This window comes from Pongo abelii, chromosome 6 (assembly GCF_028885655.2).
Source record: "Pongo abelii isolate AG06213 chromosome 6, NHGRI_mPonAbe1-v2.0_pri, whole genome shotgun sequence".
NCBI classification, from domain to species: domain Eukaryota; kingdom Metazoa; phylum Chordata; class Mammalia; order Primates; family Hominidae; genus Pongo; species Pongo abelii.
In genome coordinates, this window is record NC_071991.2 from 132,977,415 (window position 1) to 132,992,524 (window position 15,110).

General features: G+C 38.6%; 1 protein-coding gene across 3 annotated transcripts in view; it reads left to right on the forward strand.

The window, feature by feature from the left end:
* Window positions 1–15,110, forward strand: part of NUP205 (nucleoporin 205) — a 94,816-nt gene that overhangs the window by 40,773 nt on the left and 38,933 nt on the right. For all 3 annotated transcript variants that reach the window (XM_024249885.3, XM_024249884.3, XM_054559869.2), the window contains 9 exons: window positions 1,113–1,163; window positions 1,747–1,956; window positions 4,995–5,094; window positions 5,494–5,631; window positions 6,902–7,091; window positions 8,445–8,565; window positions 10,246–10,327; window positions 10,846–11,010; window positions 11,340–11,464. In XM_024249885.3, the coding sequence (XP_024105653.2) occupies window positions 1,113–1,163; window positions 1,747–1,956; window positions 4,995–5,094; window positions 5,494–5,631; window positions 6,902–7,091; window positions 8,445–8,565; window positions 10,246–10,327; window positions 10,846–11,010; window positions 11,340–11,464 (1,182 nt within the window). The remainder of the gene's footprint in view (window positions 1–1,112; window positions 1,164–1,746; window positions 1,957–4,994; window positions 5,095–5,493; window positions 5,632–6,901; window positions 7,092–8,444; window positions 8,566–10,245; window positions 10,328–10,845; window positions 11,011–11,339; window positions 11,465–15,110) is intronic.

The following is a 15,110-nucleotide window of genomic DNA, read 5'->3' on the forward strand; positions in this document are numbered from 1 at the left end:
TTTGAAGCAGTAAAATACTCTAGATTATTTTCTAACATACATATCCTGAAGATGTTATTGATACGTTGTTAACATAATAATTAACAGAGTTGGGGTTTGCTGAGAGGGATTGGCTTACTATGGATACTTCACCTTTTGATTCCTGAGTGTACCAATACTTGCTAGTGTCTTATGGGCTTAGTGCTTCTTTACACCTGAAATCAAATGTGATTGGGTTTAGACATTTGTATTCTTAGAGCAACACTATTGTTTTTAAAGGATTCTACCTAATTAGTATACTTTTGATTTGCAAGAAAGTAAAGTATCATGACAGTAGGATTATTTATTATACCATAGACTACTTAGGCCCATATCGAGGTCTGGACAGAACATTTTAAGTCAAAACTTCAGCCTCCTTTAACAAGCCTGCTCTTAAGTTTACTGGCTGGGTGCAGTGACTCACACCTGTAATCCCGGCACTTTGGGAGGCCAAGGCAGGCAGATCACCTGAGGTCAGAAGTTTGAGACCAGCCTGGCCAACATGGTGAAACCTTGTCTCTACTAAAAATACAAAAAAAAAAAATTAGCTGGGCATGGTGGCACAAGCCTGTAATCCCAGCTACTCGGGAGGCTGAGGCAGGAGAATTGCTTGAGCCCAGGAGACGGAGGTTGCAGTGAGCCAAGATCATGCCACTGTACTCCAGCTTGGCCGACACAGCGAGACTCTTGTCTCAAAAAAAGGAAAAAAAGAAGTTTACTTTTTGGGTTTTTTGTGCCATCAGTAGGGCTAGTTGTAAACAGTCCAGTATCTTGAACACTGGTGAGATTTCATCCCATAAATCCTTTTTAAAGATTCATTTCCTAGAATATCTGAGAGGCAATTTGCTGAAAAAATGTCTTGTGTGCTCTTAGAAACTACCAATTTTCAGAACCCCAGACAGTCAAAAGTTCTATCTCAACCTGGCAGAACTGCTAATGAAAGTCCATCCAGGGACTAATTGATTGTCATTTTGGTGGACATTGTGAGATCTGTGGGTCCAGTGGGTGAGGTATGTGACTATTATATTGCAAAGCCACTAATATTCATTGATGAATGAGGAATGCTCCTGACATCTACTTCTTACTATTTTAAGATACTGCAGACTGTGAGGATTCCAAGCCAAAGGCAAGCTATTGGTATCGAGGTAAAGTTTTCCTTTTAGTTTAAATGTTAATTCATTCATGCATGTAATGATAAGAAGTCTATGACTCATTGTTACCCTTTTACGTTTCCATAATTATCAAATTTAATGTATTTTTATTTGAAGGGTTTTCTGATCAGTGTTGAAATAGAGATGAAACTTTTAATAAAAGGAACCAAAATATTTCATGTTTCAGAGTTGGAAAAGGATGTTACATGGCAGCCATCCAAATGGAAAGATCTTGATTTTAACTCAATTTAATTAGATTACTTGAGTCAACCTGAAAGGAGAATTAATTATTTTCTTTTCTTTTCTCTCTAATTCTCCCTCTCTTTAAAAGAAACATTAAAGATTTCTGTTTTTAATTCAAGTTTGGGGACACTAAGTGGGAATTTGGAGTTCTTCCATCTGACTCATCTGGATTCATATAATACTTTTTTATCTTTTCCTCTAAATGAAAAACAGAAATATCTGTTATGTCTTTTGGTGTGAGTTAGCACTATTAATATGTTAATGTCTGCATAATACTCTTCACTTCATAGCTAATAGTTTTTATTACCAAGTTTTCTTTCTTTTTCTTTGGAAGGTTGAACTAAATGAAATAGAATCCCGGTGTGAAGAATACCCATTGACTCGGGCCTTTTGCCAGCTTATTAGTACCCTGGTGGAGAGCTCATTTCCTTCTAATTTGGGTGCTGGACTGCGGCCCCCTGGCTTTGACCCTTATTTGCAGTTCCTTAGAGACTCTGTGTTTCTACGATTCCGTACGAGAGCTTACCGGAGAGCAGCTGAAAAGGTTATCTTCAGAGAAAAGCTATTTTCTCCTTATGCATTTACTGCTTTTTCTTTTATCAAAAGTATATGGTGCTAAATTCATGTTAGCTTTTGAAAGGTAGTAAAATTCACAGTCTTTATTTTGAAATATCTATGAAGTGGTCTGATTAGTTTATGTGCACTAAAAAATAAGTTTGGTCATTAAAACCCAAGCACTGACATTAGTCATCAGTAATCTAATTGATAGGAGTTCATATTCATATCCTTAGTTTAACAAGTTTTGACTAAAATGGAACAAAAAGTGTCACATTTGTTGGAAACACACTACTACTGCTTATTGGAATGGTTTAGGTTAGGGATTGAAATAAGTTTAAACTTGCACAGCAGTTTCTATTGATTAGTGGCACTGGTTTGTGGAGTATTGGTTTAGTGGGAAGGAGTATTGTAATCCATTAGGCATGTCTGCCATGGATGGAAGCTGAGAGAGCACTGATCTTTATGACACATTTGCTCTGGTTGCAAGACACTAACCACTGAGCTTATATATATCATTTTATAGAATTCCAATATTACCATGAGGCAGGTACTATTTAATATTCCCATTTTACAGATGGAGGCTTAGCAAGGTTAAGGAACTTGCCTAAGGTCCAGGACCAGGATTTGAACCTAGGACTCTGATTCCAGATCCAAGCTCATAGCCACTAAGCTATGTAAGAGACTCTTCCAGGTTCTGATGTAATTCACGTTAGTCTATAATACTGTTTATTAACCTTACAGAATACCCTTGGTTGTATCTTGTAGGAACATTTCTGCTTTATTTTGGTAGTTGGCTGTTTTTGAACCTGTTGGGTTTTTTTTAGTTGTATTAATGATGATAAACATAATTTAGTTAATGCGAATTTGGAGAAATTAGGAAAATATAAAAAAAATAAGAAAAAGGCCAGGTGCAGTGGCTTACGCCTGTAGTTCCAGCACTTTCAGAGACCGAGACGGGCAGATCACTTGAGGTCAGGAGTGACCAGCCTGGCCAAACTGGTGAAATGCTGTCTCTACTAAAAATACAAAAATTAGCTGGGCGTGGTGGTGCACGGTAATCCCAGCCACTCGGGAGGCTGAGGCAGGAGAATTTGCTTGAACCGGGAAGGCGGAGGTTGCAGTGAGCTGAGATCACGCCACTGCCCTCTAGCCTGGGCGGCAGAGCAAGACTCCATCTGAAAAAAAAAGGTATATATATATATATATGAAGAAATTATATCATCCTTAATTTTGTTGCCAAAGGAAGGATAACTACTTGTAGTCTTTTTCCTATGCCTGTACATTTAATTAACAATTGAGATAATTAGTTATATTACTTTGTACTTCTTTTTTCTCACTTAGCATCATGGGGATTTTTTTCATGTCCTAAGATATTCTTTGAAAACAGTCTTTTTAGTGACTGCATAAAATCTATTACTTGTATCTAGCATAGTTTATTCACTGCCCTGTCATTGGATATAGCTTGTTTTTGATATTTTGTCACAAATAATTGAAGTTCTTTTTTTTGTCAATTGCATTAGAATTTTTGCTTGCCAAGTTGTAAAAATAAGCACTGAGATGGAGTATACACTTTACTTAAGCTCTAGAACTACCTTGGTAACATATATTTCCTGATGGGAAGAAAACAATAACAGCAACCATGCCTCATTAATAAAGTCATTTCAGATGAATAATGAGTGCTGATAAGTACAGCACTCATTTCATCAAAATGTTCTGATACTTTTTTACAGTTGTTTTAAATGCCTTATATGCTTTTTCTTAAAAAGGTCATTGTGATCTGAGTGTTTAGAGCATTAGTCAGCCATATTCTCTCCAGATGCTATCACTTTTCACCCATGCAGAGCCACACTTCAAGTGTTGCTGCATTTCACTGGCTGCCATTGATTTCAGTTCCACCCCAACTTACTGTAAAAAACTTTCCCTCAATTTTGTGAATTTATTTTACTTGAAAGTATTCTTGAGATCTAATTTATATGACTATTTTAGGACACTAGCTGCTCACACAAATAGTGCTTTGGATTGAGATAAATAACAGGGTGTTAGAGGTAATTGGAATGTTTACCAGTCCTAAATCCATTATTATGTGGTAATATGCCTTTTTTATTTAAATAAAATTTTTTGAAAATTTTGGAAAATGCAAAACAGTGAATAATATAAAAATAATTAAAAAGTCATTTTATAGTCCCATTTTCTAACTCAGCCTTGATACAATTATGTGCAGTGGAAGTAATAATTTTAAAAAAGTAATTCAAAAAACCACCCTGTCTACAATGACCAAACCTAGTCTTATTAAAATTCTATGTGGTGGATTTTTTAAACAAAGTTTTAATTTTACTGGCTATGCAGTTGTATATAATTTTTTTTGGCATAAGTGTTTTTCTTTACTGGTACATAGCTTTTAAATACATTTTGAATAAGAAGGCGATAATGGGAATATTTGGGGCAAGCCTACCAGTGATTGTGTCTTCTTAACCTTCTTTGACTATAGCCATGGCTGGAACCCTGGTCTGAGAATGAGAAGGCCTGGGCTCGACTTTCAGCCTGTTTGCTGCCAGGCTTTATGGTCTTGGGGAATTCATTCACTGCTCTGAGCTTCACTTGCTTCACTTATAAGGAATTTAGATGAGATGATTTCTCAGATTCTTTGCAGGCGAGCTTGTTGGAGAAAATGTGAAATGTTTGGCACTTGAAAAGTGTCCAAATTTGATGTTTAATTGTAAATTGAATATGACTAGATACTAAATGTTTTCGATGTATTAATGAATTCCAAACATCTCCTATAAAAATGTATCTTTAAGAATAATGGATTAAAAATATCTTACCTTGAAAATGAGCCAATTCATTATCTTTTAGCAAAATAAAGCAAAATGAATTGGGATTTCTATATTGCTTAGCATAAGTGAATGAAGTAGACAAGAAACTTCACTGATTTTCTGGAAAAAGAAGTGGGAAGAGTGAAAAGCCTTGCAAGGCCACCACCTTGGTCTGTTTTATTGTTATTGACATATTTGTATCTTTCTATAGTGGGAAGTTGCTGAGGTGGTTTTGGAGGTGTTTTATAAATTGCTCAGAGATTATGAGCCTCAGCTTGAAGATTTTGTAGACCAGTTTGTGGAACTACAAGGTAAGTTAATTCTGTCACTTTCAAACAAGGTGTCAACTATTTATAATTTATAAATTGTGGCTATGTTATACATAAATTAAAAATTAGACTTTTAAATTAGAATTTAATCTTTCGTTTCATTGTTTTAATCATTTTAATTTTTCTGTTGAAGAGAAAAAATTATTGAATGGAAGATCAAGAACACTGCATTACAATTTCTTTAATGAGTTAATAGAATAGTTGACTAACTGCTTTGTGCAGATTTGCCCTTAGGAGAATTACTGCTGTGTCTCTAATTGAAACTTGCCTTTATGTATTTAGATGCCATCTAATTTACAAGTCTCATACATTTCATATAAATCAAGGGTGTGACAAAAATACTAACCCTTCATCTCTTGGCATATGTTATGTTCTATTTAGGAGAAGAAATCATAGCCTATAAGCCACCTGGATTTAGTCTGATGTATCATCTGCTGAATGAGTCACCAATGTTGGAGCTTGCTCTCAGTTTACTGGAAGAAGGAGTTAAGCAGCTTGACACCTATGCCCCCTTTCCTGGTATATGCTTAAAAGTCTTCATGTCTTGCAAACAGCTTTGATGTTTTCATCTTTTGTAAACTGAGAATTTGAAATAGATGATCTCTGAAGTCATTTTTCACTGTAAGATTCTCTCTCTGAAGTGGTGTTTTCAGTGAATCATTTAAACAAGAGTGTATTGTAAGTAAAAACAGACTAAAGTACAGAGAGAATCTCACTGTCACTGTGTTTCACTGCAGGGTCTTTTGTAGGTGAAGTGATCTTTCTATCATTTTAACATCTTTAACATCCCTAACTTTAAAGTACTTTTTTGTCCGTCCCCCACCTCATAAAATTTTTAAAAGCACTTACTATAGTGCTTGATACATAGTGGTCAATAAATTTTACTTGTTATTATTACCACTAATTATTATTTATTGAATGCTTACTATGTATTTGGCTCTTTTAAAAGCACATTGCATACATTAATGCATTCAATGTATCCAAAAATGTGTTAGATCTTCTTATTTCCATTTAACAAATAAAGAAGCTGAAATACAACGAAGTTATACTGGCTTTCCCTATCAAGTGTGGGAGCTTGGATTTGAACCTAGTCAGCTTGGCTCCAGAGCTCATGCTTTTTACCACGATGCTGTATTACCTCTACTTAATGTGGCTGTGATCAAAATGAGAAAAGAGATTCTAAACATATGTATAGTCAGAATATACAGATAAGACACTATAGGAAGAATTAGGCCACAATTTTAAATTTGATTGGTAAGATTATGGGTGATCCTTGTTTCTATTTTCTACAATGATTTTGTCTTACTTTAGATCAGAGTTTCTCAATTTTGGCACCATTGACAGTTTGGGCTGAATAATTCTTTGTTGTGGATGATGTCCTGTGTATTGTAAGCTGGATGCCAGTAGCACATTTCCAGTTAGGATAACTAGAAGTGTCTCGAGACATTGTCAGATGTGCCCTGGGGCTCAGCCACCCCGTTCTGAGAACCGTTGCTCTAAACAATAAGGGAAAAGATAAAGAAGTGACTTGAGAATCCATTCCATGGGAGTTTTCTGGATTGCAAAATAATGATGACTTACATAGATGAATGATTTTGTGAAGTTGGAGCTGAAATTTTGAAACAATGAGAGCATAAATCTCTAGGTTTTGCTGCTGAAAGTTGGAAATAAGAGTCTAAATCTCTAGATCTGAAAATCTAAAACTTGCCATTTGTCTTGTTTTCCTAAGAATTGACTGTGAGTTTTTAAGATAAATTTATAACTTTCTAACTTTATTTTTGGTTGATAGGGAAAAAACACCTGGAGAAAGCAGTACAGCATTGCCTTGCACTTCTCAATCTTACTCTGCAAAAGGAAAATCTTTTTATGGACCTTCTAAGAGAGAGTCAACTGGCTCTAATAGTCTGTCCTTTAGAACAGCTTTTGCAGGGAATTAATCCCAGAACTAAGAAGGCAGATAATGTGGTAAACATTGCCAGGTAAGTTACCTTTGTAGGTAGAGAAATGAAGTAAACAGATAGACATTCTAGCTTTGATTTTCAAATCTGGTTAGGTATCTAGTGCATCACCTTTTTTTTTATTTTTGCCTCATTTTACTTTTTTTTTTTTTTTTTTTTTTTGAGACAGAGTCTCGCTCTGTCGTCCAGGCTGGAGTGCAGTGGCATGATCTCAGCTCACTGCAAGCTCTGCCTCCTGGATTCAAGCGATTCTCCTGCCTCAGCCTCCTGAGTAGCTGGGATTACAGGTGAGCGCCACCATGCCCGGCTATTTTTGTATTTTTAGTAGAGATGGGGTTTCACCATGTTGGTCAGGCTGGTCTCGAACTCCTGACCTCATGATCCACCCGCCTCAGCCTCCCAAAGTGCTGGGATTATAGGCGTGAGCCACTGCGCCTGGCCTCATTTTACTGTTGCCTTCTCTAGCTACCCTGATTTTAATTACTCTGAACTTTACAATTTCTTCTCTTCTATGTTCTAAAAATCTAAGTCTATTTTTTTTATTTATTTATTTTTTTTTTGAGACAGCATTTCACTCTGTCACCCAGACAGGAGTGCAGTGGTACAATCTTGGCTCACTGCAACCTTCACCTCCCAGGCTCAGGCGATTCTCCCTCCTCAGCCTTCCCAGTAGCTGGGACTATAGATGTGCACCACCACACCCAGCTAATTTTTGTATTTGTAATAGAGATGGGCTTTCACCATATTGGCCAGGCTGGTCTCAAACTCCTGACCTCAAGCAGTCCGCCCACCTCAGCCTCCCAAAGTGCTGGGATTACAGGTGTGAGCTACTGTGCCCACCCGAAATCTCTAAGTCTAAAATGACAATATTGTCTGTCTCCTGTAGGGAAACTAGGTGTTTGGAGGATAGGGCTGGAAAGGAAGCAAACTTTTCACAGAAAACTTGAGCTTTCTGGTGGTTTGGTGTTCTGTGGCTTATAGAAGCATCACCCTGATCTCTGCTTTCAGCGTCACATGGCAGTTTCCCTGTGTGTGTATGTTTGTGTCTGAATTTACCCTTTTTATGAGGACACCAGTCATATTTTATTAGGGCCTCCTTAATGGCCTCGTCTGAACTCGATTGACTATATATGCAAAGACCCTACTTTCAAATAAGGTCACTGGGTTAGCCAGACTTCACATGAGGATTTTGGTGGCAGGGACATGATTCAACCCCTAACAGACTGCATCTATTTAGAAGGGGACAGGTTTTCCTAATTTACCTTGAAGTGCTGTATGGGCAGGGGAAGCCCTGGTTCTAAATTTTCTTTATTGAGAATAGTGAGACACCAAAAATTTTATCACTGTTTCTCAAATGTTTTCTTTTTTTTAAAGATACCTATATCATGGCAATACTAATCCAGAATTGGCTTTTGAAAGTGCCAAGATCCTCTGTTGTATCTCTTGCAACTCTAATATTCAGATAAAGTTGGTTGGAGATTTCACACATGACCAGGTAACTGATTTTGTTGCTGTTGTTATTTTTTGGTGCATTTTGCGTTTTGACTATATGGAAGTTCTAGTGTCTATGGAGGAATCATATTCTTGGTTGTGGAAAAATTCATTAAGAGTAAGTATATTTGTATAGGATGGGTGATAACCTACCCACGAACTTGGCTATGACTTATCTTTGAAGATAATGCTATTCACAGTGATACTGCATGATTATGGTATGTGGCACACAGCTACCCTAGGTACATGACCACTGCTACTCTCAGCACGTTCAAAATGATTAGGTTTGCTGTTAACTTGTTTGTTTACTGCTCCCGACCTGTCAGTTGCCTGTGTTCTAAGTGAGCCGTCTGCAAGTTCTGAATATCTCGTTGTTGTGAGTTGTCTACTTCACTGGTTTTCTTGTGATCCACCTGTGTGTCACTTCATTTGATGACACTGTAGAGTGTTTTTAGGAGTTCCTCTTTTTATTCAAGTTATAATAGTTCTGTTCACTGAATACCTACAATTACGGAATCTGCTTTTTTTTTCTTTATGAACATTTCATCCCATTGTATCTTTATGTTGGAAATCACTGCTTTAGCTAGTTGAAGAATTCTTTTTTTCTTCTTTTGAGACAGGAACTCGCTCTGTCACCCAGGCTGGAGTGCAGTGGCACAATCTCAGCTCACTGCAGCCTCTGCCCCTGGGCTCAAGCGATCCTACAGGTGCATGCCACCACGCCCAGCTAGTTTTTTTGTATTATTGGGTTTTACCATGTTGCCCAGGCTGGTCTTGAATTCTAGAGCTCGAGCAGTGTGCCCATCTCAGCCTCCCAAAGTGCTGGGATTACAGGCCTGAGCCACCGTGCCTGGCCTCGTTGAAGGATTTTATTGTGTAGTCCTTCATAGAGTCCCTATTTTGAAATAAGGACTCTTCTGGCATGTTGGATGGCACAGATCTTGTTTTGCGTGTTATAGTCCCTCACATCTAGTACCTTTAGCATCCCTAGATACCACTGTCTGTCAGTAGTAACTTCTAGATGTGATTACTTAGATGACTCCACTTATTTCTAAGTTCCCTTTGGAGTGGTGGTACCACCCAGCATGAGAACCACCGTAAGAGGTGTAAGTCTCATCTGTGGCTTATGGATGAGGTTTATGAAACCATGTGATAATCAGGGGATGCTGAAGGTTTTCGATGTGCTGATTTTTGGGTTGATTTTGGTATAAATTGTTATTACTGATTTAACATCCTCCTAGATTATTAAAGGCAAAATCAGCTCAGAAATAGAAAACGGGTGATAAGTAATACATTTCTAAAGAGAGAAGATGAAAATTTTATTTTACATTTTAGTTAAGATCTCGTAACACTGACTATATAATGAAGAGGTCAGTAAACAGCAATTTCATGTGATTTTTTTTTTTTTAAACTAGCTTGATGGTTTGGGAAGGAAAATTAGGAAGCAAGTTTTGAAATCCATGAATTTATAAAACTTTTGTTTCTTTAATTATTTGTATAGAGAGCTAACTTATGGGAACTTAAGGAACTGAGTTTTCTATTAAAAATGTAACTAAAACGTAAATACCTAAGCAGATTTGCCTATTTTTCTTTATGGATGAATGTTTATATATATCAATCATAGTTTTTCTAATATTTAGAAATCTGTAATAATTTGTCATTTTTTACCTTCATGTTACTTCAGATTATAAGTCAGAAACTAATGGCTGGATTTGTGGAGTGTTTGGATTGTGAAGATGCAGAAGAATTTGTACGTCTGGAAGAGGGTATGCCTTAGATTAATGTGCATACATGCATTCTTTTACTTTTTATATATGCTTAATTTAAAGAAAACACTTGTAATTGTTAACTGTTTAGTGATGGTGTAAGAGAAATTGAGAATTTGCTAGAATACAGGTTGAGAATGCAAAATCCAAAATAAAATCTGAAACCTTTTGACCACCACCAACATGACTCTCAAAGGAAATGCTCATTGGTTCATTTTGGATTTTGGATTTTTGGATTAGGGATGCTCAACCTGTATAATGCAAATATTCTAAAATTCAAAAAAATCTGAAATCTAAAGCACTTCTAGTCCCACACATTTCAGATAAAGGGTACTCAACTTGTAAATTCATAAGGTTTTTAGGATTCCTCTTTAAATAAATCTGAAATGAATGTGATAGATAATCAGGCAAACGATCTAAAGAAAACATGGAGTTGGAATACAAGTTTTGTATTTTTTATTTGATTTATATTAACTTTCCATTGTTTTGTAATTTTGTTTTGTGATTACTGCATTAAGGATCAGAACTTGAAAAGAAATTAGTTGCAATTCGTCATGAAACAAGAATCCACATCTTGAATCTTCTCATTACCTCTCTGGAATGCAATCCACCCAATCTTGCTCTCTACTTGTTGGGCTTTGAATTGAAGAAACCTGTCAGTACTACAAACCTACAAGATCCAGGTATAGCCTAAGACATAAAGGCATTTCTTTCCTTCCATATTTGTGTATCTCAGGGGTCACTGATTGCATTCTGGGCTCATGGGATAATTCATTGAAAGAAAAAGTGTAAGAAAGGTAATGTGATGGATGGGTCAGTCTTTAGGGCTTAGAACAAGACTGGACAAACTGAGCTATAGAGAATCAGCCTTTATCAATTTTCTGTATCAGTATTTGAAAGAGTGTTTACAGTACATCATATATTTAAAGAATTTAACTTTTGAAAAGGCAGTCTAAGATTTTAATGCAGCAATTCTAAAAGAAAAGTTGAATTTCTTTCTGGTTTCATGCAGGAGTGTTAGGTTGCCCTCGGACATGCCTTCACGCCATTCTAAACATCTTGGAGAAAGGAACGGAAGGGAGAACAGGCCCAGTGGCAGTGCGAGAATCTCCTCAACTGGCTGAGCTATGTTACCAGGTACACAGAAAACTGTGTTTTGTGGTACTAAATAGAAGAAACTTGACCAGGTGCATGAGTATGCCACAGATATGACAGTATAACAGTAGGACTTAGTTGAAATGAGTTCATTTAGCAATTTGACCTGTCTTTCATTTGTGGATAAAATCCGTAAAGCACAAACCCCAAGTTCTTATAGACCCAAATCTTACGTTAATCACTTGAAAAATAGAGGAAATTAGATTTTTGTGATGGATTTTTACCAGTAGTGTAGAAACTTTCCAACAGTGCTGTGTTTAAAGTAGCTCCTCTGATGGGTCAGAAGACCTCTGGTTCCCATCTCTGCCCCGTGACAGGTGAAGTCACCTTGGGCATGGCATGAAAAACTCTGAGTCTGAGTTTTTCAAGCTGTGAAATAGACTGTTGAGAGACTTCAATGAGAATGTCAGTGAAAGCACTTTTTTTTTTTTAAGAAGGGGTCTCACCGTCACCCAGGCTGGAGTGCAGTGGTGTGATCACAGCTCATCACAGCCTCAACCTCCCCTGGATCAGATGATCCTCCACCTTAGCCTCCCAAGTAGCTGGGACTATATGTGTGTCCCACCATGCATGACTAATTTTTGTATTTTTAGTAGAGATGGTGTTTTGCCACATTGCCCAGGCTGGGAAAGCACTTTTTTTTTTTTTTTGATATGGAGTCTCGCTCTGTTGCCCAGGCTGGAGTGCTGTGGTGTGATCCTGGCTCACTGCAACCTCTGCCTCCCAGGCTCAAGCGATTCTCCTGCCTCAGCCTCCCAAGTAGCTGGGACTACAGGTGTGCCCACCATGCCCAGCTAATTTTTGTATTTTTAGTAGAGACAGGGTTTCATCATGTTGGCCAGGATGGTCTCAATCTCTTGACCTTGTGATCCACCTGCCTCGGCCTCCCAAAGTGCTGGGATTATAGGCATGAGCCACCGCGCCTGGCCAGAAAGCACTTTTTAATAACCAAATAAATTAAGAAGTCCTGTATACAACTATGTTAGGTGGTAGAATGTCAGATTAACATTTAAACTATAATGAGGGCTGGGCCTGGGCATGGTGGCTTACGCCCATAACCCCAGCACTTTGGGAGGCTGGGGTGGTCTGGATCACTTGAGGCCAGGAGTTGGAGACCAGCCTGGGAAACATGGCAAAACCTTGTCTCTGCTGAAAATACAAAAATTAGCTGGGCATGGTGGCACGTGCCTGTAATCCCAGCTACTTGAGAGGCTGGAGCATGAGAATTGCTTGAACCCAGGAGGTAGAGGTTGCAGTGAGCCGAGATCATGCCACTGCACTCCAGCTGGGTGGCAAAGTGAGACTCTGTCTCAAAAAAAATAAAAATAAATACATAAGTAAACTATAATGAGAACTTTCATTTCGCTTGTTCACTTTTGTTTATTGTTTTATTCATTTTATAAGTGTTTTAAGAACTAGGCTTGGCCGGGCACAGTGACTCACGCCTGTAATCCCAGCACTTTGGGAGGCTGAGGTGAGCAGATCACCTGAGGTTAGGAGTTGGAGACCAGCCTGGCCAACATGGTGAAACCCCATCTCTACTAAAAACACAAAAAAAATTAGCTGGGCCTGGTTGTGGACGCCTGTAATCCCAGCTCCTCAGGAGGCTGAGGCAGGAGAATTGCTTGTACCTGGGAGGCAGAGGTTACAGTGAACCTAGATCGTGCCACTGTACTCCAGCCTTGACAACAAGAGTGAAACTCCGTCTCAAAAAAAAAAAAGAACTAGGCTTTATAAGCTGTGACTAATTTCTCAATTTAAGTGTTACCCTAAATTTACATTTTTATGATAAGAAATAGTGGATCATGAGGTCAGGAGATCAAAACCATCCTGGTTAACATGGTGAAACCCTGTCTCTACTAAAAATACAAAAATTCATCCTGGCTAACACAGTGAAACCCCATCTCTACTAAAAACACAAAAAATTAGCCGGGCATGGTGGCAGGTGCCTGTAGTCCCAGCTACTCGGGAGGCTGAGGCAGGAGAATGGCGTGAACCCGGGAGGCGGAGCTTGCAGTGAGCCGAGATCACGCCACTGCACTCCAGCCTAGGCGACAGAGCAAGACTCTGTCCCCCCCCCAAAAAAAAACAAACCCAAAAATTATCCGGGCGTGGTGGTGGTGTGTGCCTGTAGTCCCAGCTACTTGGGAGGCTGAGGTGGGAGAATGGCGTGAACCTGCGAGGCAGAGCTTGCGGTGAGCCGAGATCACACCACTGCACTCCAGCCTGGGCAACAGAGCGAGACCCCGTCTCAAAAAAAAAAAAAAAAAGAAAAAGAAATGCATCACTAACCTCTTAGTGTTACTGGCATGGAGATTTTTCTTTGTTAATCTCCTGCTTTTCTTTTTGTAATTGTTTACTATCTTTTCTGTCCTCTGGCTGGCCAAACATCCCTTCACTGTAAGTACTATAGCTAGGTTTTCCTGTAAATCAAAATTAATTCTTCCTTAATGGGGGAACAAATTTGATGTACATATTAGTACAGATTTACAGAATTTGGTATATAAGTAGAAACAACTGATAAGCTTAACACCTAGGCTAATGGCAGGTAGAGTAAATGAATGAAGCCAGGGTCCAGTTAAGGGAGCAGGAGGAAAGGAGAATCTGGCAGACTGGAGAGCACGTGCCTTCCTACTCATCCCTGGCTTATTTTACCATGCCAGAGTGCAGGATTTGTTGGGCCAGATTGTCTGAATTTTTATTTTTATTTATTCATTTTTAAAAGGATTTGGAAATCTGAATTTTTGTGAAAGTTGTTCTAATTTTTAGGACACTATACTAGCCAAGGAAAACATGTCCATACCAGCAGTTTACCAGTGTATAACATACTCTCTGTTGTCGTTGTTGTTGTTGTTACTGTTTTTTGAGATGGAGTCTCACTCTATTGCCCAGGTGGAGTGCAGTGGCGCGATCTCAGCTCACTGCAACCTCCACCTCCCAGGTTCAAATGATTCTCCTGCCTCAGCCTCCCAAATAGCAGGGATTACAGGCATGTGCCATCACACCCGGATAATTTTGTATTTTTAGTAGAGAGGGAGCTTCACCATGTTGTCCAAGCTGGTCTCAAACTCCTGACCTTAGGTGATCCACACGCCTTGGCCTCCCAAAGTGCTGAGATTACAGGCCTGAGCCACCGCGCTCGGCCATAACATATGCTCTGTGACCTTGCTACTCAGATATGGCCCAGGGACCAGTGTCATCAGCATTATCTCCTAGGAGCTTATTAGTGCAGAATCTGAGGCCCCACTTTAGACCTGATGAGTCAGGATCTGCATTTTTACAGAAAGCTCCATTTATAACTAAATATACTCCCTTTACCTACATGTTTGTACTTCACCCTGCTTCAGAAAAAAATTTAAACCTCTAAGTAAGAAGAGCTTGTTAGTTTAAATAAATCTGATTGTAGCAAAGGGAAGTGGTCCTTATTGATACCTTCCTTGTCCTGCAACACAAGGGCTTCTGGGTGAAGAAGTTGAGGCCTGGTGCCTTTGCCCTCTTTTCTTTAAGAACGGAGATTTCTTCTACCTGGTCCCTGGTCTTGGAAACCAGGAAGGATATAGGCCACATCTTAATAAAATGGCTTTCAGTGCTTTTCGAACTCACTTTTTGTGTCCTTCTCTTCTTTTTT